At 50.7% G+C, this 22,844-nt stretch overlaps 10 protein-coding genes across 10 annotated transcripts; 6 read left to right on the top strand and 4 right to left on the bottom strand.

Annotated features, from left to right (window-relative positions):
* Positions 1–183: 183 nt before the first annotated feature.
* Positions 184–1,294, top strand: N7506_011975 (clathrin light chain CLC1; the record flags this gene model as incomplete). The annotated part of the gene is made up of 4 exons (XM_056961266.1): positions 184–406; positions 455–678; positions 741–841; positions 943–1,294. The coding sequence occupies 4 exons, from the start codon at positions 184–186 to the stop codon at positions 1,292–1,294; spliced, it is 900 nt and encodes a 299-aa protein (XP_056805800.1).
* A 502-nt stretch (positions 1,295–1,796) lies between these two features.
* N7506_011974 (Hsp90 co-chaperone CDC37) lies at positions 1,797–3,290 on the bottom strand (the record flags this gene model as incomplete). Its single annotated transcript, XM_056961265.1, has 2 exons — positions 1,797–2,280; positions 2,329–3,290. 2 exons carry the CDS (start codon positions 3,288–3,290, stop codon positions 1,797–1,799), a joined length of 1,446 nt encoding a protein of 481 aa, XP_056805799.1.
* A 436-nt stretch (positions 3,291–3,726) lies between these two features.
* Positions 3,727–6,097, top strand: mdr2 (ATP-binding cassette permease mdr2; the record flags this gene model as incomplete). The annotated part of the gene is made up of 2 exons (XM_056961264.1): positions 3,727–5,559; positions 5,612–6,097. The coding sequence occupies 2 exons, from the start codon at positions 3,727–3,729 to the stop codon at positions 6,095–6,097; spliced, it is 2,319 nt and encodes a 772-aa protein (XP_056805798.1).
* A 478-nt stretch (positions 6,098–6,575) lies between these two features.
* On the top strand, positions 6,576–10,438 carry N7506_011972 (Cytochrome P450 monooxygenase; the record flags this gene model as incomplete). The annotated part of the gene is made up of 5 exons (XM_056961263.1): positions 6,576–6,748; positions 6,835–7,999; positions 8,629–9,786; positions 9,959–10,128; positions 10,282–10,438. The coding sequence occupies 5 exons, from the start codon at positions 6,576–6,578 to the stop codon at positions 10,436–10,438; spliced, it is 2,823 nt and encodes a 940-aa protein (XP_056805797.1).
* Positions 10,439–11,111: 673 nt separating this feature from the next.
* On the bottom strand, positions 11,112–13,161 carry N7506_011971 (uncharacterized protein; the record flags this gene model as incomplete). The annotated part of the gene is made up of 2 exons (XM_056961262.1): positions 11,112–11,541; positions 11,591–13,161. 2 exons carry the CDS (start codon positions 13,159–13,161, stop codon positions 11,112–11,114), a joined length of 2,001 nt encoding a protein of 666 aa, XP_056805796.1.
* Positions 13,162–14,290: 1,129 nt separating this feature from the next.
* Positions 14,291–16,008, top strand: N7506_011970 (MDM34 family protein; the record flags this gene model as incomplete). The annotated part of the gene is made up of 2 exons (XM_056961261.1): positions 14,291–14,625; positions 14,691–16,008. 2 exons carry the CDS (start codon positions 14,291–14,293, stop codon positions 16,006–16,008), a joined length of 1,653 nt encoding a protein of 550 aa, XP_056805795.1.
* A 526-nt stretch (positions 16,009–16,534) lies between these two features.
* Positions 16,535–17,879, top strand: N7506_011969 (CCDC47 family protein; the record flags this gene model as incomplete). The annotated part of the gene is made up of 2 exons (XM_056961260.1): positions 16,535–16,586; positions 16,633–17,879. 2 exons carry the CDS (start codon positions 16,535–16,537, stop codon positions 17,877–17,879), a joined length of 1,299 nt encoding a protein of 432 aa, XP_056805794.1.
* Positions 17,880–18,170: 291 nt separating this feature from the next.
* On the top strand, positions 18,171–19,046 carry N7506_011968 (chitin deacetylase; the record flags this gene model as incomplete). The annotated part of the gene is made up of 3 exons (XM_056961259.1): positions 18,171–18,505; positions 18,594–18,934; positions 18,994–19,046. 3 exons carry the CDS (start codon positions 18,171–18,173, stop codon positions 19,044–19,046), a joined length of 729 nt encoding a protein of 242 aa, XP_056805793.1.
* A 130-nt stretch (positions 19,047–19,176) lies between these two features.
* On the bottom strand, positions 19,177–20,027 carry N7506_011967 (nitroreductase family protein; the record flags this gene model as incomplete). The annotated part of the gene is made up of 3 exons (XM_056961258.1): positions 19,177–19,382; positions 19,432–19,546; positions 19,596–20,027. 3 exons carry the CDS (start codon positions 20,025–20,027, stop codon positions 19,177–19,179), a joined length of 753 nt encoding a protein of 250 aa, XP_056805792.1.
* Positions 20,028–20,946: 919 nt separating this feature from the next.
* On the bottom strand, positions 20,947–22,176 carry N7506_011966 (uncharacterized protein; the record flags this gene model as incomplete). The annotated part of the gene is made up of 1 exon (XM_056961257.1): positions 20,947–22,176. One exon carries the CDS (start codon positions 22,174–22,176, stop codon positions 20,947–20,949), a length of 1,230 nt encoding a protein of 409 aa, XP_056805791.1.
* Between the last annotated feature and the right edge of the window lie 668 nt (positions 22,177–22,844).

Raw genomic sequence — 22,844 nt, 5'->3', positions numbered from 1 at the left:
ACCGCGTAGGAAAGAAGAGAAAGGCGCGCAACTGGGGAGGAAAGCACAACCTGCACGTCAAGAAATACCGGCGGGGAAGGAAGTCAGAACTCAAGTGAAAACAGACCACAACCACAGAGGTTCAGAAAATGAAAACGGTCTTCAATCGTCTTCCGAAGTTCAAGTGTCACCCAGCTTGACACAATGGATGAACTTACCGCCTCCGGCAAGGCAGAACCGGCCTCCGAGCCCGCTGCGACATCTGTCAACACCTCCGCTTATACCCAACTTCTGCTTGACACTTTGAGCTCTTCGTTTGACAATCATCTGCTGGACTCTGACCTTTCAATTCATTCCTACAACAGTCAAATTCAAACCCTTACCAGCATGGCTGACCGTTTCCCCTCCCTGGAGGACTTCTCTGAAGGTACGCTAACCCACTACACTCCTTACAGCGGAGCTAACATAACCCCAGGCCAGACCGAAGTGGCCGAAGCCCCCACTGCTACCGATGACGACTTCCTTGCCCGTGAGCGCGCAGCTCTCGGTGAAGATGCCGACCAATTCGCTACCGCCCAAGACCACGTCGGCGAGAATGTAGGCGGAGATGACGACTTGCTCGGAGGCGATGAGCCCGTTGAGGAACTCGGCCAATTCGAATCATCCTTCCCTTCCGTCGAAACTCAGAACCAGAATGAGGTATGCATTGGATCTAAGAGACATCAAAGACAATATACTGACCAGGGGTTCCATGTATCCAGCGCGTTGCTCCTGGTGGCACAATTACCGGCACCGGCTCACCTTTCCCCCGTACCGGCTACTCAAACCCCCAGGAACCCGAAGATGAAGGCGATGCTGTCCGGTAAGTGCAATCATAGACTCCAGACCATGTGGCGCATTGCGTCAGGTGCTCGTTGGGCGCCAATCTTCGGATCACCAGGCTAACATATCGTCTCTTTCAAGTGAATGGCGCGAGAAGCGTGACGCTGAGATCGCCCGCCGCGCACAAGTCTCCGCCGAGAAGAAGGAAGCTACCGTTAACAAGGCTCGGGAGGATATCGATGACTTCTACGTTTCATACAACAACAAGGCGGACAAGAACCGCTCGCACGCCCGTACCGAAGCCGAACAATTCCTTGCAAACCGGGAGGATACTTCTGCTGGTGGCACAAGCTGGGAGCGCATTGCTAAGCTGGTTGATGTTTCGGGCAAGGGCTCCGCGGGCGGTGCCAGCGGCTCTGGAAAGGAGCGCTTCCGCGAGCTGTTGCTCGACCTTCGAAAGGACCAGGAGGCCCCTGGCTCTACCGGTCTCTAGATCAGTTGCTTCGGCGTGGGTTAGAAGATTGGAGTTTCGGATTCAAGATTGCGGTATCTCCCAATCTTGAGCTCATATGATATGACTTCTTTATCTTTTTTTCCCATTCGGCGGCTTTTTCTCTTAGCTGGCTGCTGAGTCTTTGTTCCCTTGTTTTTTATTTCCAATCCACGCAGCGAAGACAGGGGTTTGTAATTTAGTTTCTCGAATTGATAGCATCGTTAATACCAGGGGTTCAATACGGTCAATCAAGCTACAACATCCATTGATGTATGCGATCCACTTCACTTTTCTTAGTTGTGTCACCGAGTAGACTGGATGTATAAGATTAGCATCCTACGCCATCCAACATGATATTATTGTCTCAATCTAAAGATGACCTTGTGGATAACCCGGATATAGTAAATACAATGATATTTGGAGTAGCTAGAAACAAGTCCTTGGACTAAGTGAAATAAATGCATACATTCATCACATCATCATCGCTTTTGGCATTGGCCTCTTAATCGAGTTCGGTAACATCACCGCCAGGTTCGCCGACGTCCTTTCCTTCCTCTTCCAGTTCTTTTAATTTCTTCTGACCTTCAGCTGTAGTGGCATCAACGATGCCTTCCTCCAAGCTCAGCATGCCTCCATTACCAAGCGCCTCGACAACGAGCTCTGCTGCTTCAATAGACATATTGCCCAAGACCTTGTTGACCTCATCCAATGACTCGGTTTCCAAAGCCTTCTGCAAGTCTTCAGGGAAGGCGTCGAAGATCTTACGGACTTCAATTTCGGTCGGATCTTCGCTGTTGGCAGCGGGAAGGTTGATGGTGATCTTAGTGTTGGGGTCGACGGCATGCAGCTGGATTTGCTCCACGCCACCGGACTCGTTACCGGAACTTTCCTTGTTAAGTTCAGCGGTACGGGACTTGATACGACCGTACGTTTCGTTGACGTCGTTGTGGAACAGAGTAGAGGCCCGGTGGTCCTTGGTGGTGATGCTATATTATGTTAGTGCTTGTTGCGCAGACTGATGAAGCTACACATACCGAGTGAAGAAGAGCTGAATGCCATCGCGACCGAGCGAGCGGCAGTACTGCAGGAGCAGACCTTGGTGCACGCACTGGCGGGCGTAGTCTTCATTACCCTTGAGCTGACTGTTGAAAGCCTCGACCAAGAGACCGTCGGTCTCTTTCTCGGCGACAATGTCCGGGTTCGCGGAGATGAACTGCAAGTAGGCCTTGTAGTCACCGGCCTTCAAATTCGCAAACTTCTTCGCAAGAGGGCTAATCTCAACATCGGCGGGATCCTCGTCGTTGCCTTCGTCGTCGGCCTTGGATGCGCTTCCAGCACCCGGGTTCAACAGCTCAACGGAGCTCTCCTTCTTTTTGGCAGCAGCCTCGGCCTTCTCTTTCTCAGCCATCTTAGCAACATGTGATTGGTTGAAACCCTCATGCAGCTGATCACTGGTGATCTTGGCACCCTCTTCCTTTTCGAGCTGCGCAAGCTTCGTGTGCAATTCCTTCTGGAGTCCCTGAATCTTCTCCAAGTGCACGTTCACACCCTTAATGTATGCCTTGAAAAGATTGTCGGGCTTGGAGTCTCCGATCTCCTTCTTAACCTGGTCCACCAAGGAGCTCATCATCTGGGAGAACTTAGGTTGTTCGGGTTCGTTTGTGTATACTCCCTCTGGCGGGGTGGGAGCTTGGTCTTCGGTGGGGTTGCTGGCGAACTCCATAATAGTAGAGAAGATGAACTCATCGGGGGAAGCAGAGGAATCTTCGTGCTTCTTGAGAGATTCGATAAGCTTGTCGATGCGCGACAACAGCCCGTCGTTGATAATGCGCTCGTATTTCAAGGTCTTGATCTCATGACGGCGCTGTTCGCGCTGCTGATGGATCTGAGCTTGTTTGGCTCGGATGAAAGAACGCTTGTCGACATTGGGATGAACTTCCACGTCGGAGTCATCGGACAGCTCCAAAGCGTCCCATTTGCTGTAGTCGAGAACCATCGTGTGTGATTGTGAGGAAAAGGAGTATAAGGTGGGGTGGTTGTATCGGCAGAAAATAGAAGGTTGGACACCTAGGTTCGATAGCTCAATGCCCAAACTACCAAGGCGAGTCAAGACTAGCAGGGAAGTGAATATATATAAAAGCCGGTCAAAACAGAAGACCAAAACAAAATGGAGTTGAAGTATCCAAAGCTCTCGACCAGGTTCCATGGCAAATCGAATGCGGCGAACTCCAGCAGAATCGGCCCCGAAAACCGCTCTGCCGATGCCGCGGACATCGAAGCTCTAGACTTCACCTCTGCCAATCCCAAGGAGCCGACCTGCCATGTGATGTGCTCAATCTGAACATACCCGACTAGATATGGCATGCCGTGCTCTTCATCGGTGACATAATTCCAATTTCCTCTGACCTCTGACCCTCCGATATACTCCCGAAATGCGCGCTCGGTTGCCAGTGTCTCTGGCCCTGGGCGTCAGTCCGCGCCAGGCCCCGAGACCATGCAGTTCTTTTGCGCGCAATGCAATCTTCACGCCGACACTCAGAACTATCGCATCCGACACCAATGGGCCAGCCCGCCTCTACTCGACCGCCTCGGGTATTCTCCGGAACGGGCCTCATGCCCTCTTACCCCGGAATGACAGTCTCAAATATACCCCATCCACGTCTCACATTATCGCTTCAGCACGCTTCTTATCATCTTCGCCGAAATCTTCTCAAGCAAAAAACCCAGCGCCTGCGGAAACCGAGAACACAGCTGCCCGGTCAACTCCGGAACCGGAAGAGGACAAAGGCTTCGAATTATCCGAGCGAGCAGCGCAGGCTGCCCAAGTGAACATGAGCGCCAGATTGAACAAAGACGGCGGAAAGAAATCCGGCTTCTCAGAGATCGTGCGACTATTGAAAATCGCACGTCCTGAGTCCAAGGCCCTCACATTTGCCTTCTTCTTCCTTTTGGTCTCCTCGGCAATCACTATGTCAATTCCTCTGTCCATTGGTAAGATTATCGACGCTGCCACCAAGAACATCTCCGAGGGAACTGGCGAACTGTTTGGCCTGAGCATGCCCATGTTCTACACTGCCTTGGGTGGAATCCTCCTAGTGGGCGCTGGTGCCAATTACGGCCGCGTCATCATCCTCCGCATCGTTGGAGAAAGAATTGTCAGCCGGCTTCGTTCCAAGCTCTTCCGTCAGACCTTCATCCAGGACGCCGAGTTCTTCGACGCCAACCGGGTTGGTGACTTGATCTCCCGTCTTAGCTCCGACACTGTTATCGTTGGCAAGAGTATTACGCAAAATCTTTCTGATGGACTGAGAGCCGCTGTGAGCGGTGCGGCTGGATTCACGATGATGGCCTACACCAGCGCAAAGCTGTCTGCTATCTTGCTTGTCTTGCTTCCTCCCGTTGGTTTGGGTGCTTTCTTCTATGGTCGAGCCATCCGGAACTTGAGTCGCCAAATCCAGAAGAACCTGGGATCATTGACTAAGATTGCCGAAGAGCGCTTAGGCAACGTCAAGACGAGCCAGTCGTTTGCCGGTGAAGTGCTCGAAGTCAATCGGTACAACACGCAAGTTCGCAAGATCTTCGACCTAGGCAAGAAGGAATCCTTGATCAGTGCAGCTTTCTTCAGTTCAACAGGCTTGGCTGGAAACTTGACGATCATGACGCTTTTGTATGTCGGTGGAGGTATGGTGCAATCGGGCGCCATCTCCATCGGTGAGTTGTCATCTTTCCTGATGTATACCGCCTACGCAGGCTCTAGCATGTTTGGACTCTCAAGCTTCTATTCCGAGCTCATGAAGGGTGTGGGTGCGGCTAGTCGACTCTTTGAGCTGCAGGACCGTCCACCCACAATTCATCCCACCAAGGGTCTCAAGGTTGAGACTGCACGCGGCCCAATCCGATTTGAGAATGTCACGTTCAGCTACCCTACTCGTCCTGCTGTGAAGATTTTCAACGAATTGGACTTTGAGATTCCTCAAGGAACAAACGTTGCTGTCGTCGGACCATCTGGGGGTGGCAAATCCACTATTGCATCGCTTTTACTTCGATTCTACGGCCCCACCGAGGGTCGCGTCTTGATCAACGGAAAGGATATCAAGGGAATGAACGCCAAGTCTCTTCGGAGAAAGATTGGTGTCGTTTCGCAAGAGCCTGTGCTCTTCTCTGGGACAATCGCTGAAAATATTTCCTATGGATTGCCTCGCGCCACACGATCGGAAATTATCGCTGCTGCCCGCAAGGCTAACTGCCAGTTCATCAGCGACTTCGTAAGTCTCACCAACCCAATCATACAAGTTTTCTTACTGACGAATAAAACAGCCCGATGGACTTGATACCCATGTCGGTGCTCGCGGAGCCCAGCTTTCTGGTGGCCAAAAGCAGCGCATTGCCATTGCTCGAGCCCTCATCAAGAACCCGGACATTCTGATCTTGGATGAAGCTACTTCGGCCCTGGACGCCGAATCCGAAACCCTCGTCAACAGCGCATTGGCTTCTCTGCTCCGTGGCAACAACACAACCATCAGCATTGCCCACCGTCTTTCAACCATCAAGCGCTCTGACACCATCATCGTTCTCGGAAACGATGGAAAGGTCGCCGAGCAGGGCTCATACGAGCAGCTCAGCTCTCGCCCAGATGGCGCCTTCACCAAGCTCATGGAATGGCAAATGAGTGGCGGTGACACACCTCCCACTTCAGCCCACCCCATTGAGAGAGATGACTTCTGGCAACTCGAGAAAGAGGCCGAGTCGTCAGAGCCAGAGATCGAACAAGAACTGGCAGAGGAGACCTCCCGCAAGAACTAATTGTTGCATACATCCGTTTTCATTCAGCCCTATCCCCGTCTCAAGAGACCTTTATCCTTGTCCAAATCCTTCGTTGAATACATTACCCTCATCGCATCTTTCCTCCGGTCTCTTTTCATACTCCCCCTCTCATGCACATTTTGTGATAGACATTACTTCTGCAGCGTTTGTGTATAAATTCCGAAAAATCAAATTTTCAATTCTATCATTAGAACCTGTTTGGATGGGTATTCAGTCAAGTTCTACTCCGTACGGAGCATAGCTGTAGCTGTAGCAATGAGGCGCCGAATGGGGGGCCTTCCATAGTTCGCATGCCCCACCGCAGATCTTGCTTAGTCATGGGTCGCTCGGACGCTGGGACGTCACAGCCCTGATAACGGCGAGCTCGTGCGCATTCCTACTAGGTCCCGTGGACTAGAATCCTCCTTTCAACAACCCTTTGCTCTGCAGACAAGAGCACATAGCAATCACTATCATCATGGATCGAATCCGCAATCTCATAGCACGTCCAGTGGCGTATGAGAGACTTGAGGACTCCAACGCGGAGGATGCCGATGAGACGGGATATGCTTCACAACCCCAACAGACGCCTTTCTCGAGACTACAATATGGCATATTCTTCCTCCTGGGAATCTCAATGCTGTGGGCGTGGTGAGTCACTCTCGGCGCTTCTCAATACCAAACTACCCCTAAATCCAAAACATATGCGGACAACCTAGCTAATCGAGTTTCTCCAGGAACATGTTCCTCGCCGCAGCACCATATTTCTTCACTCGATTTCAATCGGACGAATGGACAAGACTCCACTACCAACCCTCTATTTTATCCGTCTCGACCGTAACGAACCTCGGCACGGCCTACACATTGGCAAAGCTGCAGAAGAACGCATCCTACCCATGGCGTATAACCTGCTCACTCTTGATAAACTGTGCAGTATTTACAGTTCTGGCATTTTCTGCCGTTGTGATGACAGACTCGTCACCGAAGTCCTACTTCGCGTTCCTGATGGTCATGGTCTTCGGCGCAAGTCTGGCAACGGGCATCAACCAAAATGGTGTCTTTGCTTACGTCTCTGGTTTTGGTAGGGACGAGTATACACAGGCAATTATGGGTGGCCAAGGCCTTGCGGGTGTGCTACCTTGCGTTGTGCAGATTTTCTCTGTGCTCGTCTGGCCACCGAAGGATCACACTGGTCGTGAGGAAGGTGGACCGAAGATGCCGCAAACGACCCTTTCGAGATCAGCATTCATCTACTTTATCACTTCTACAGGTGTATCTGTGATTGCACTTCTGGCCTTCCTCTATCTTCTCAGACAGCAGCCTTCCTCAAGACAGAAGCTGAGAGACGACGACGAGCCTGCTGAGGAGCGCTCGCATTCCAAAACAGTCAGTTTGTGGACTTTGTTCACCAAACTACGGTTCTTGGCGTTCGCGGTATTTGTCTGCTTCCTCGTCTCCATGGTGTTCCCCGTTTACACCTCGGAAATACAGTCCGTCAATGACCCGGCCAGTTCGCGGATCTATGACCCCACTGTCTTTATTCCGTTGGCATTTTTAGTATGGAATCTGGGTGACTTGGTCGGGCGAATGGGTGTCGCAATCCCGGGAATGTCGATGGGACAATATCCCCAGATGGCTGCCATTGTTGCAATTGCTCGAGTGATGTTCATTCCCATGTACCAACTCTGCAACATCAATGGCCAAGGTGCTGTTGTCAAGAGCGATTTCTTTTATTTTGTTGTGCAGTTCCTTTTCGGTGCCACTAATGGGTACCTTGGAACAAGCTGCATGATGGGTGCCGGCCACTGGGTTGTTGCCGATGAACGGCCAGCTGCCGGTGGATTCATGAGTATGGTCCTCGTTGGTGGTTTGGCAGCTGGTAGTCTGTTGAGTTTCTCTGTTGTAGGATAGACAATATTTGGTTATATGCAGATTTGACAGAGTAAACACAAATATAATGATTAATGAAGTTTCAAGGCTTTACAAATGTGCTCTCATATTCTTATGAGCTAGATGTTTCCTCCCATTTCTCTGTGTGGCATGTCATGGAGTCGATATGTTGATGTTTGCCGTTTGCACGGGAAGAGCAAGCCCTAATTCGGGACCCAATATCAAAACTTGTCGGCGATCTCCCCCATACTTTCGAGCTACCGTAATCGCTTGTGTAAACGTATAAAACAAGCACTAGAAGTAAAGGTCAGATGGACATATTCAAACGGCACGTAGGGCAACCCCCCCCCAAACAAACCGCCGCCTCAACTCATCTCCTTCTTCCTTCTTCCTCTCTTCTTCCCGGTGCACCTGGTTCTTCCTTACACCGCTCCATCCGTTTGGCGCCTCTCTTCGAGCTTGGAGGATCCTCAAGGTTGTCTTTTCTTACTCTCTCTCTTGATCGTAAGGATTTCTCATCGCTCTTTACATCATGTCTTTCATTGACCCTACTGGTTGGATCGGCTCATACGGCCCAACATTCCCCTCATTCTGGAGCATCCTGTGTGGAGCAATCCTTCTTGTAAGTACTGATCTACCAGACCGAGTCAAAGACTCCAGCTCATCTCAATTCCTCTACTCAGCTGGTCGGATACTCCGTTGGATGGACAACATGGACACTCTTCCTCCACCCGTTGAGCGGCTACCCGGGACCCAAATTGGCCGCCATCACCCCTCTGGTACACATTCTCTGGGACATTCAGGGCAAGCAGCACTCGATGATCACCGCTCTTCATGATAAATATGGAGACGTCGTTCGAATTGCCCCAAATGCCCTCGCCTACCGCGCTGCCTCTGGGTGGAAAGACATATATGGTCATCGAAAGAGAGGCCAGAAGTTGTTTCTCAAAGACCCTGCCTTGTACACTCCAACTCCCAATGGGGTGAATGCTATCATAACAGCCCAAGATGAGGTCCACTCCCGAATGCGCCGTTTGCTTACCCACGCTTTCTCCAACAAAGCGCTCATGGAGCAGGAGGGAATACTACACACGTATGCGGACATGCTGATTGGGAAGCTGGAAGGTATAATGGGAAATACCATGAGCCAGCGCATCAACATCACGAACTGGTTCAACTTCACTACCTTTGACCTCATCGGCGATCTCGCCTTCGGTGAGCCCTTCGGCTGTCTTTCCAACAGTGAGTATCACTGGTGGGTCCTCATCATCTTGGACGCGGTCAAGGCCAGCGCTTACCTCAAAATCTTTTGGTTTTACCCTTTCCTTCTCCCGTTGGTCAAGCTCCTGGTTCCCAAGGACCTGATTGAGAAGCGCGAGAAGTCATTCCAATTGAGCGTTGAGAAGGTCCGTCGTCGTCTCGCCAGTGGTACCAGTCGCCCAGACTTCACTTCCTACATTCTCAAGCATACAAAGGATGGTCTGGCTATGACACCCGAGGAGATGGACGCCAACTCGGCTGTCTTTGTTCTGGCAGGCAGTGAGACCACCGCTGCTTTGCTTTCCGGTGCAGTCTACCTTCTCACTCGTCATCGTGATAAGTATGACCGTTTTGTCAAGGAGATCCGTGGTACTTTCAAAGAGTACTCTGCCATCAAAATTGCTGCACTTCTTGAGCTGCCGTACCTCAATGCCGTTTTGCTTGAGAGCATGCGTGTCTACCCACCGATTCCCTCCATGCTACCTCGGGTCGTGCCTGAGGGTGGAGCGATGATTAATGAGAGATACGTTCCTGCTAAGGTGAGTCTGAACTCTTGCATTGCGATAAGTCAAGCTTTGTGATGTTCCTCGTCGTTTTATCTCATGCTTTGCTTTTCATTCATTTTCCCTTCCTACTTTCTCTTCTGTCTTTCTCTACAGGCCACGTCTACGTGAATTTTTCAAGTTACTGACCACTACATTCATCATCTAGACCTCCGTCTCAATGTCTTTGTATTCGACGTTCCACTCGGCCGCCCACTTCAAATACCCCAATGAGTTCATTCCAGAGCGCTGGCTTCTTGAAGGAGCCGAGTTCAAGGATGACAACCGCGCTGCTTTCCAGCCTTATTCTTGGGGTCCTCAGAACTGCCTTGGCCAACAGTAAGTCAACCAGCCCTTCCACAATATCTGATATCTATTTGCACTGTGAGATCGCGCTATCTCAAGCTATCTTACATCCCCATCATATATCTTCTACCTTCCCCTGTTACTTCCACACCATCTTTGCATAACCAAATCTAACATCCCAAACAGTCTCGCCAATGCCGAGATGCGGCTCATCCTCACCAAACTCTTCTGGAACTTCGACATCGAGCTTCCCGTCGAGTCTCTCCCATGGATCCAGCAGAAATCCTTCTCCCTCTGGAAGCGACCAGCACTGATGGTCAACCTTTCTCGGGCCAGAAGGTAAATGCCACTCCTCCTACGCCGGATGCTTCGACAATGTCATCAAATTTCGAAACCTCAACAATTGCTTGTTGTGAAGAACGAGATGGTCTATCGTGCGTACGGATATGGGAAACAGCAGTGGACTGAATGAGGGGGAGATTTCAAGGCTGGGCAGTCAGGATTGTGGAGTTATGGCGTTTGTATCCATATCAGACACCTTTCGGCTGTTTCGGAAGGGAAGTCTGTTTGCTTTCAAAAGTTCTTTTTAGGCAATGAGGGCCATCGTTGGGCGCGGGGTGGTCTTGGGGCGTTTGTACCTAAACATTTAGCCTAGTTAATATCATGAATGATAATCAACATTCAGTGGCTTCTGGGGTTCAAGAACATGTTGTGGTTCCCGGCTTTCTAAGGTTGGGATTAGACATCAAGGCACAACAGAATACAATCCATCCATGGATGGCTGTTCACCATTGAGGTGGGAACCTCTAAGGCTAGGTAGTATTTCAAGGCTGTGCCCAGGTGATTCCAAGGTTTATTCAATGCATATGATCTTGTGTAGTGTATGTTAAATTTATATTTATGCCCAAATGCGCCAGGATCTGTCCGGGTATGCTATCCGAACGCCAGAAAATATGCAAAATAAAGACAGTTTCACATCCCCCAATCAACCTTCCAAGGTCAGGATGTAATGAAAATCAGAAGAAGTCTTCCTCGCCCAACCACTGAGAGTCCATGGCATAGGCCACCAAATCTGCTGCACAGCACATATCTTCATGGCCGGTTTCCAAGTCCAAAAGTCCAAGCACAGCAGTCAGTCTCTCCTCAAGGGTCTTCTTGAGACGAGACACACCAGCTTGAAGAGCCTTAGGTCGGTGTTCTTTCGCGGAGTCTTTGGCAGAGTTCTCGGATTGTTGCTTCTGAGCCTTCATGTTGGGCGAGCAAGGAGCAAGAGCCTTGCGTTGAGCCTGAGGCTGGGGCTCAGGCTTCCGATTCTTGAAAAGACTTTGTAGCAAGAAGAGCAACCAGACCAAATTTGTGCGAGGAGCGTACTCAGCCCAGATTCCGGGAATGTCGGGAAGCTTCTCCGTTTCCGCCGGGTTACCAGAATAGAGAGTTGCGCGCATGCTGGTGGCTGTTAGTGAAATCAAATAAAGAGGAACGCAGTGGAACATACTATCTATAAGTGTTTCTCTGCATGATCTCATCTTCGTCTTGGCCGATAGCGTCAAATAACTGCTTCTTGTCCAAATCGGAAGATGCAATCTCAGTCAGACCATTTGGATCGTCGCTGAGGAGGAGATCGGCACGAGAAAGCGAGTAATCGATAATGGTGGTCTCGAGCGCACTGAAACCGAATCCACTAGATGACGACTGCCGCGCGATGTCTTGTTCTGTGGGCGGATCCATACAGCCATCTTCGCGCGTAGAGCGGATACAAACGTTTCCTAAATGCAGGTCCCGGTGCTCGAACATCGCGTACTCCTCTGCTCGGGCCAAAGCCATGGCAACGCCCCAGAAAATATCATAAATTTGAAAGATTGAGGACCAGGCAAATTTTTCCAGCTCACAGCCCGCATCGTCCATTTCGATGATTGCCCATAGCTGCGTGTCGGGGTAAGATCTTTTGTTGGACGGGTTCGGGTTCATGCAATCATCTTTCGTCTTCTTATAGTGATCCCAGGCGTTTTGGAAAGACTCAGGGAAACGCCCTTGAACAACGTGAATCTCTCTAAAACGAGCAAACCCGGGAATTGGGTCTAAATATTTGAGCATCTTGACTTCGGCGACGATCTCGTCAATGCTGGTGAACTTTTTGGATCCTGGGCCACTCTTCGCCCGGAGTGGGACGACCTTGAAGACCCCATCGCCGTAGGACTTCAATTTCGCAAACTTTGACTTTGACACTATTGGTCTGCAGACCTCTTCGCGCAGGTGGAGCTTGTAAACTTCACCGTACGAGCCCTCTGCGAGTTTGGCGACGTCGAACATATTTGCTGACCGTGAAGCCCATGAGTCGAACTTTTGAATGCTCTGCGCAGCAATTGGGGAGAGCGCTTCCTTGAGAATTGGTAGGACGTATTCGCTTGCTTTGCTGTCATGAAACACTCCCGATGATCGTCGAGGCGCAGGTACCTTCTTTCTCACTGCTCGCTTTTTTTCCACGGGCTTTGGCGCTTCTTGTTCTGAATCAGCGGTCTCCTGGGCTGCCGGCAGCTCTAATGGTGGCTCTGATGATGGCTCTGTGGACTCCAACGGAATACTTGTAGACTTCGACGTGACGGGGGAAGCTCGGTTGGGCTCGTCGCCATTTGCGATAATGTCGGGAGACGGTTTTGGGACTTTGTTGTATATCCTGACTTCCACCATTCGATCCATTTTCTGAGTCACTGATGCGGGATCGGTCTCCAATTTCGCAGCTTCGGTTTCTGAACTATCCGCGATCGAGGACTGGCTTGACTCCGACTGGAGATCTGGCGATTCTCGTTCAAGCCCATCTTCACTTGGCGATTCCGGGAATTCATTCACAGTCGGTTCGTCCTCAATTTTCACTTCGGCCAGTTTGGTTTGAATATTTTGCACGGGGTCAACATGGTGGAGTTTATTGGATGGACGCTCTCTGGCCGGACTCGCTTCGAACACCGCTCTTGGGGCATTGGCTCTTCGTTTGCCGTATACTCTTCGCTGTGGAACAGACTTGGACCGCATTTTTGCGCCTGGCAGTGGGGAGGGCGACCGTGCCGACATGATATAAGTTGCGAGGTCGGAGGTAACCTTGGAAGGTGAAGATGAAAATGGGAGGAAGAAAGTGTTGATGTTTAGCCTGATTAGGCTTAGCGTAGGGTTGCCGTGGAACCATGGATCCAACGAAAAACATTTGCGAATGCGGAGCGTTTGGCTCTATACAAGTGCTCAGTCGGCCTTGGTAATTAGAGTAGATTAATATGGAGACAACTTAATAGCATGTTCATGGTGGGATCAAGAGGCGGAATTTTTGACGGGGGAATTGTGCTGACTCCGGACGGAGTAGTTACTTCGTATCTCGTACTCCGTACTCCGTACACGCCCAGGTGGACTCCAAATTCGCTAGCCAGGGGCGATCATCGTACTTAGGGATCGACTATGAGGACGAGCGTTCTCCTGAATTTCAAGTAACGCAGAAGTGTACTTCGTAATGTCTACGGTGATGCTTTAATAGTTGAGCAATCTTGAATGCGATAAATCTACTCAGTCAAGACAGAGATGTCTGATATTTATCTTACATTTCAAATACGGAGCACTTGGGTACATGTCTTGATTCTATTGCAGCCCCTTGCTTACAGTCTGCTTACAGGCGATATCTGAACGTGCCGTCCAAGATCTACCAAATTAATATATTTCCGTTTCACGTCGCAACATTTCGCGTTTGATCTCCTTTGCCCAGTCCAAGATAGTGCAAATAGACCAGAGCCTAGATACATGCAACCCTTACGATTGCTGGACACTGAGTGGCTCACCCACAGCCACTACCCACAGTGGGCTTACAGTGGGCTTCGAGGCCGGGGCTGACCGGAAGTGGTGGAGGCACCTGCAAGAACCCGATGTGACGTACCATTTGATCAGGTTTTCGCGACGAAGAGGATAGAACAGTGAGAAGGTAGTAAATAGAAAAAGACCGGGAAATAAGATATTCCAAACGATATTAAGAAAAGAAGAAGCAAAAGAAAAAGAAAAAGAAAGAAAGAAAGAAGAAAAAACAAGAAGTTGATTCCGTGTGGTCGGGGCACGCGATGCCTCGGGAAGCGTTTTTTTCCTTTTTGCATTTTCCTCCTTTCGCCTCTTCGCCTTAATACTCCATGATCTCCCCCATGATTTCTCTATGATCTCCCCATAGGGTATGGCGTTCAACTTCAACTGGTCGCCTTTAATGGCAGACGCGGGTTTCTACACTCGCGCTCAAGATCTGCTCACGGCCGCCCTCAATAAGTCGCCCAAACCCCCCATCATCGTCGATGACATCCACGTCACCGAACTCAACCTGGGCTCCATCCCACCGGACCTGGAAATCCTGGAAATCGGGGACTTGGCCGAGGATCGCTTTCGCGGGATCTTCAAGATGTCGTATACCGGCGACGCTTTCCTCACACTGAAGACCCGAGTCCAGGCAAATCCACTGAATACTTTCCTCCTTACACGGCCGACCTTTGGGTCGCCCGTGCCTCTGGCTGCCGCGTAAGTGTCGCTTTTCTTGCTATTGCACTTGGAGGGATCTTGTTAGCTGACCCCGTCGCAACCAGTACACCGCTCACGATACCTCTGCAAATCACCTTGTCGGATTTCAAACTGTCTGGATTCGTGATACTGGTGTTTTCGAAACAAAAAGGCATTACAGTCGTCTTCCGCAACGATCCCCTAGAATCGCTTAAGGTTTCATCGACATTTGATTCCATCCCCTTCGTGCGCGACTTCCTGCAAAAAGAGATTGAGGCTCAGCTCCGGATCTTGTTCATGGACGAACTTCCCGCTATCATTCATCGACTATCGCTCCGGTTATGGGTGCCCGAATACCGCACCGGGGAGGAAATGAACGACGAAACCGATAACACAACCGCCACAAGTGAAGGCCCCGGTCAGGACCCCCTCGCGAGCCCGCCCCAAGACCCCGTCGACTCTCTCGGAAACGCTCTGAATGAATCCGAAATCGCATCGCTCTCCTTGGACTCTTCCGTCGAAACCCATTCCCTGTTCTCGCAGAAGAACCTCCTTCGCCTCGCCGCTCTGACCGATTCGCAACGCACACTATCACTGTTCACGCCCTCCATCAATGAAGTCGTGTATCGAGCATGGACCTCTCCCACCGACACGAGCGAGCTCCCCTCCAGCGTTGTTTCGCCGCTCAGCCCAAATCTGTCTCGTACACACTCGCACATCGGTAGCATGTCCTCCTTCCACGAAACCGCCAGCACCGTGTCCATGAGTCGTTCATCCTCCACACCAAGTCACGCTTTCAGCTCCAGCACCTATGGCCTGAGTCTGGGTGCGGGTCGTCACTCCAAGGCCCACTCACGCAAGCGCAAGAAGCGCGTGGTTGACCTGCGCCGCCCCAAGACCACCGATGACGCCATGAGCGTCAGCGACGAGAGTGTTATCACCGAGTCATCCAGACCCCCGTCCATTGCCTCGGCACCTCTCCCCATCGTCAACGAACAGTCTGATGACCCGGTGACACCACCTTTCTCCCCGCAAAGCGATTTCCATCTCCCCGCGATCCCGGAGAGACATCGATCCAGCCTGTCTCGCCCAAACCGCGACCTCTCCTACTCCCACGAAACAATCCGCGCACCCAAGGCCGAGGACGTGGACGCCACTCCCCGTGCCACCGTACGCGGTGTCACCCACGAGAAGGCCGAAGCGGGGCCTTCTCGCCCATTACCCTCGGCTGCTCTTCCGTTCACGGAAGAGAAGTCCAGTGACGGCGTCGACTCCGTCCTAGTTGAAAAACTAGCTGGTGAAATCGCGCGTCGAATGCGCGAGGATAAAATGATGACCAATGCCTGCAGTGGCTTCTGGACTCGTCAGCATGAAGATGCCCCTCCTCCGGCCTATGGCCACTGAATGCTTGCTCAATCCTGAGCATGTTGAATGACCGTTATGATTCTCTTTTGTTATTTCTTTTGTTCATGCTTTCGAAGTCTGTTTGAAGCGGGATTGTACAAAAAAAGCTGGGTTCAGGGTTTTTGGCGTTGATGCTTATAGGATACCACTCACTGGGCCTTATATTTTTTTGTATTACTCTAGGGTTTTAGGTTGGAACGGATTGGATTGGTACTGAATTGGACAATGTTCTGTCTTTTAAGACATTAATATCTGAGAGCTGTTAAGTTCAGATCTCTCGAGGATTTCGTTGTTTAGGAAGCTTCCGAACGGTGGCGCAGAACATCTATACTTAAATCCAGCGGCGAATAGTCAGAAAAAAACACAAGAAAGATCCAAAGTGTCAAAATGTCAAGATGTCAGTGGAACTCGGCGAATGGAAAGTCGACGGGTAAAAAAGCTGGAGACATCCGCGCTAAACCCAGTGGGAACTTGGGTCCGACTATCTGGCTTCCAATTCCTTCCTCCTTCATCTTCCACATCCATCATGGCGGGCATGTTCAAGAACGTGTTTGGCTCTCAAGCCAAACCTGACGATGGTTCGTTATTCGCTCAACCTCAATTGCTAAGCTAATCCCCATCTAGACTTCGCCGACTTCGTGGAAGCTCCCAACCCGTCGCCTGCGTCCCTCCTCGCCGACTCAACCACCGTCCCGGCCGCCAACACCCTCGCCCCCAATGCCGTTCCTTACACGGCATGGTACCGTGTGTGGGAGAGGACATCCCCGAGCGACTTCAAGCAGGAGGCCATGATCATGCCTGTCATCCTTGTGATCGTCCTCTTCCACCTCTGGGGAGCGCGCAAGAACCGCCAGCGAGCGAAGGCCTGGGCGCAGGCCCACACCCCTTCCCTCCAGAAGGAGTTCTCTGTCGTTGGATTTGATGGAATCTCCCGAAAGGCTGCCGAAGGTGACTCTGCTGAGCTAGCTAGCCCCGAGTCTGTCTTGAAGGAGAAGTCGGCTTCCGAGTTCGCCGCGTATGCGACTGGTCGTCAGAACACTGCTTTCCTCGATGTCTCTATCAAGATGCCCAAGCGCTACAATCCTATCACCTACATTATGGAGTACGGTCTGAGCTTCTTCTTCGAGAGCTGGGAGCCCCCCGTTGAGAAATACGAGGCTCTACTTTACGCTTTCGATGGTAAGGAGAAGGACCTGGTCCCCGTCCTTTCCAAGGATTCCGCCCCTGTCAAGGTTCCCAGCTCTACCTACGATGGTTTCATCTGGGCCGTTGTGCACAAGAGCCACATGCGCAAGTTCCGCAACGACCGTTACGACGCCTCGATCACTTTCTCCAAGGATAACCCCAAGCTGCCCTCGTGGGTGACTGTGATGACCGAGAGTGCTGAGATCAGCGACACCCTCCTCACCCCGGAATTGATCCAGGCAATCGAGCAGGCCGGCAATGACTTCGAGTACCTGATTGTGACCGACCAGCCCGTCGACCGCCCCACTAAGATCGAGGAAACCACCCCCAAGAAGCGCATCGAGCTTTCCGCCAACCTCGCCTCTTCTGCTTCCGGCTATAACTCCACTCTCCCTCTGTTCAACCAGTTCCTGCGCTTGTCTGACAAGCTCGTGGCCTCTGCACACTTCCGCGCTGAGGTGCTGCGCAAGGTTCGCAATGTCCGTGAGGAGGAGATCAAGAAGCTGCGTCGCGTTGAGGAGGAGGAGAAGGCTGAGGAGCGCCGTATTGCCGCTGAGAAGATCAAGAAGGAGGAGCGTGAGCGCCTTCTGCGTGGTATGAGTGCTGATGAGCAGCGCAAGTTCCTTGACCGCGAAGCGCAGAAGGATCAGCGCCGCTCCATGAAGCGGAGCACCCGTAAGGGTTAAGCAAATGGCTTATAGAGGGAATTCTTCTTCTGTCGTCGCGTTCTCTTCGGAGACCGTCTCGAATGTCTTATTCTGCCATTTTTTTGGTACCTTAATAACCTGATGTATTCATATGAATCTGTCATGAGAACGGGGCATGTTTACAAATGTTCTTTATATTCAATGCAAATGTTACTTTGAACCTTTCATCAAATCGGAAACCACGTATCTCAAGTCCTCCACCTGCCTCACATCTCCATTCTTCCAACATTCGAACCTTCACCTCGCACTTCATCGTTAGCATATCTCATCATGCGCTCTTTACTCCTAATCCTACTTGCGACTCTCTCTCTAGCAAATTCTACAAATATAACAATACCACCATTCATACCACTCCCCCCAAACCATCCACCCAAGACAAACCTCCAACACAACATCGTCCTAAACAACTGCACCGTCCCAGGAACAATCGCTTTAACCTTCGACGACGGTCCTTACATCTACACATCCCTCATCCTCGACCACCTCGCCAACCACAGCGCCCACGCAACCTTCTTCCTCAACGGTCGAAACCGCGGTCACATAGACGAATTCCCAGACCTAGTACAAAGAGCCCACCAAGAAGGCCACCAGCTCGCTTCTCACACGTAAGTCCAACCAATCCATCCCCAAATCCACACCCAAATCCAAATCTCACAATTTCAATTTCAGATGGGCTCATCCCTCCCTCCCAAGTCTAACAAAAGACCAAATGAAACGCCAAATGACAGCCCTGGAATCCGCATTCATTCGCATCCTTGGGTTCTATCCTACTTACATGCGTGCACCGTACCTGGAGCTCAGTGATGATGTGCTGGATGTCATGGACGAACTTGGGTATCGTGTTGTTGGGGCCAGTGTCGATACGAAGGATTATGTTTATGATGATCCGGATTCGAGTTGGAGGAGTTTTGATAGGTTTCTTGATGGGTTGGATGCCGGTGGGACGGTTGTGTTGGCGCATGATTCGCATCGCAGTACTGCTGAGATTTTGGTGGAGGATATGCTGGGGGAGATTGAGATGAGGGGCTTAAGTGGTGAGTTTGCTTTTGCTTTTGCTTTTGCACTTGAGATATCAGGTGCTGATGGTGTGCAGCTGTTACGATTGGCGAGTGTCTTGGCGATGCCGAGTGGTATCGGACTGAGTAGTTGTGGAGGATCACTGATTACTTCGGGGATTGGTATTCAAGGATTGCAGGTGGCCCTGCGTGTATAAATTGTGTTTGCCTGTATATCTATAGAATTGATATGCGTTGTGTGCTTGATTCTGTTCTTGCACTCAAAGCTTTCCAAAGACTTTCACTCTATCCTCCGCAGGCTTCTGGACTTTCTCTCCAGCTGAAGCTTCCGGGGCACCGAAGACCAATTGAGCAATCAGGCGCCAGTCGGTGGGCAGATCCCACTGCTTCGCAACACCGGCGTCAATGAGCGGGTTGTAGTGCTGCAAGTTCGCACCGAAGCCAAGAGCCTCCAGACCAGTCCAGACTACACACGTTAGAAAAGCTCCAAAGTTTCGACTCGGGTTACAACTCACGGAAGTACTGGTGCATGGCATTCGAGTGCTCAGCCCAAGGCACGAACTGATCCTTATAAGTCTTGAACTTCTCCTGCATGGGTTGAATATGCGAAGGGTCCTCGAAGAAAAGAACCTAGATCTATCAGTATCTATACCCAATCAAGAAGTGCCAGGCCACATACCGTTCCATAAGCACCCTTGAACCCATTCAATTTGGGCAGTGTCTGCTTCTCCCAAATCTCCTTGGGAATCCTGCCTGAAGCAACGAGACCTTCGAAAGCTTCAATGGCGATATCCCAAAGTCTATCGTGCTGATCATGCAGCAGCAGGACAAGCCGCGTGGACTGAGTATTGAAAGCGCTAGGGACATGCAGAATAGCCTGGTTAACCAGCTCTTCGATCTTGTCATCTGGTACCGAGCTACTCTTGCCCAGCTGGTAGATGGTACGCCTGTTCTGGGCGAGAGAGATAAGAGAATCGGCCATTGGTTTGGTTGCGTAGGTCCTTGGTTTGGGGATTTGGGACTGAAGTTGGGATTGGAATTGGGATGTTAGTTGCAGACGAGAAAGGGGTCTGCAAAGAGAGCTTGCGCGGGAGAAGAGACGAGACGCCATTTTTACTGCTTTGAAGTCGGGGTGTGGTAGGTACTTTATGTATGTACTCGGTACTGGATAAGCGCTATTCCCGGGGTGGAATATGGATCTGAGGATTATGCTTCTTATAATAATTGCAATTTAAGCCGAGCGGGTCGACGGATTTGCGGATTTGCGGATATAGCGTCAATTGCTCAGCAGTTGATAAGCGTCCACATCGGCGTTTCTAAGCGTGCGCAGAGTAAACATCGGGGAAAAAGAATCTTGTAATAATTTCATGACTCAAGAATGTCGGGCATATTGGAAGCTGGAGTAGTTCAAACTTACTCACTGGGCGACTACATGGCGTGAGTTACAAACCTAGCAGCGAACAAAAAATTATCATGCCAACTAGATAATCCTGATTGCATTTGAGTGTGCTTGAGAATCATTCAAATTTAGGCAAGATTCCGTTACTGCGTATATCGTTGCCGTCTACTTCGTACTTAAGTACAATGTCTCTAATCAGGCATGGCACCGCCGATGCTTGGGCTGGGGTTCGCAGCTCGGCGCTCGCGAGCGCGGCACAAGCGGTGGATGCGGAAAGGGACCGAAATAAAACAAAAAGCGTGTTTGCAGTAGCTCAAGCGCGGCAAAGACGGCATATGCTGTACTAGCGGTATGGAAGACAACATTCGTCAGTCAGTGGCGCATCGATCCAATACTTATACTGCTCGACTTCGATTTTAAAACTCTCTCAATATTCATATTGTTGTGTATATATCGAAATGCAATCTTGGCACTGTGGTCCCTCTATTCAACGTTGTGTGCCGGTGCTCGGACACCCTCGGGGCCTCTATATTCCATTGTTTCAAAGTATACAAGATGCGAGAAAAGAAACAAGATAGTAGAAAGACAGGACAGGGAAAAACAGAGGACATTAGACGAACAGCCGAAGATGCTAGTACTTCATAAGTTCTCTTTGCCATTGGCCACCGGGATGCTTTCCTTCTGATGCGGATTCAGACCTGCGATGCCATAGCTCGACTAGGGGCCTGGCAGATTCTATTTTCACGTCAACCAGATAGGCCCGGGCGGACTCGGGGATGACATCTCCTGGATTGAACCCCTTTGACTCGACTTCAGTCAGCCTTTCCACAGCAACACTTGCGGCAGATGCCCAGGAGTCGTCTCCAGCTCGTTTTTGTAAAATGAAAAGGGCGTCACGACGAGTGTGCCAATCACGACATTTTGCCGCAGTCCACAGAAGCGCAGGGAAAACGCCATACCTGTAGTTGAAGGGCGAAAAATTGATATCGCTTGGACTGTCAGCCGAGTCCACTAGACTTTGTCCCGTTTTCATAATACGACGGAACTGCTCCAGGTGATCGTCGTATGCCATTTCATCTGGCTTTGGGCTTTTGGCGCATTCTATTTTGATCTGGATGACTTCGATCCATAGTGAGAGGACCCTCAGGGAGTCGCAGTTTCCAGGCGCCAGACCTTTCAATTCGACGAGAACGGCTGTGAGAAGACTCCTGCAAAGTCGAACCTTGGCGGAGACCACTTCCGCCTCGTGGCTGATAACGCTCGCCGGTCCTATATAAAATCCGTCGGCAGTGCAGTTAAGTATAAACCCCGAAACAAGAGATGAGAACTCCTGGATACGGTTCATCTGATCAACACCCGAATAGTGACGCGGAGCAAAGGTTGATAAGGCTTCTATAGTATGTGCAGATATCCAGGACTCGCTATTGTGCAGTTCAGGATTCTTCAAGAACAACTCCGAGTGGGTGCAGAAGAACCAGTGCACGTGCATTTGCGCAAAAGACTGTCTCAAGGCCAGGCCGGTAGCAGATTTATCTGCCTGAGCATCCCAGTCTTGAAGAAGTTGAAAACCGGAGATGAGATGACAGCGAGCGGAATAGAACTCTCCCTGGAACAGAGCAAGGAGAGTGAAGAACAAGCATGTCACTAGCACTACTTGCTTGTGAGTGCGGTTTGAGCCACGCGGATTTGGAATCTCCCGAGCGAGACTTTCTTGAAGGCAAGCAATGGCTTTAATAGAATGACGAAGACCCAGATTATAGTCGGAACTGTCAGTTTCTCCCCTCGAACTTCGCTCAAACTGGGCATGCCATGCACCCATAGCAACCGCAGCATGACGAACAGCGGGATGCTGTTCACACATTTGAAGAATCAATGCGTGCCAATATGAATTCCGAAAATGACGTGCAAATCCTGCCGATGTCCGGTTTCTGTAGAAGTCTAAGTGCCATCGTGCGTCCCAATTGAGTTCGATCTGGGAAGTGCTGGGCAGAGAGAGTGGAACGGCCGTAAACGACGGCCGGACTATAGGGCGGTATCGAATTTGTATAGCTACGTCTTGGTGCTTATTGGCAAATGCAGATTCTTGGGCCTTAGCGTCGCGCCATTCGCGGGTTCTTCTGTCAATTGTTTGCTCGTAGCCTTCGCATTCCCTGCCTGCACTTGTGCATCTGAGACAAGCGGGGTGTGTTTCGTCGCACTTTTTATGCCGTAATCTGCAAAGACTTGAGGTGCTGTTTGAGAATAGCATTGACGGGAACTGACCTGCAGGTTTTACATCCCGAGCGCGAGTTTGAATGTTGTGATCTCGTCTTTCGGGTTGGCTTTGCAACAGACATTCTGCTTGCAATTGACGGGAGGACACATCAACCCCAAAGGTCTGTTATCATCTTGAAACTGCAGATGAAGTGAATGAAAGAGTACAAATGTTGGGTAAGTATTGAGGCCAAGCCTCATAGAAGGTCAAAGCAGGTCAAAGATATTGAATTCCCAGGGGATCCCCAAGGCCTTTTTTTGTGAGCCTTGTGGGTG

The sequence above is a fragment of the Penicillium brevicompactum genome (genome assembly GCF_028827555.1).
Source record: "Penicillium brevicompactum strain IBT 35665 chromosome Unknown utg000009l_segment0_segment0, whole genome shotgun sequence".
Classification (NCBI taxonomy): Eukaryota; Fungi; Ascomycota; class Eurotiomycetes; order Eurotiales; family Aspergillaceae; genus Penicillium; species Penicillium brevicompactum.
The sequence above is the reverse complement of the archived record's forward strand: the minus strand, read 5'-3'. Positions and strand labels throughout refer to the sequence as shown.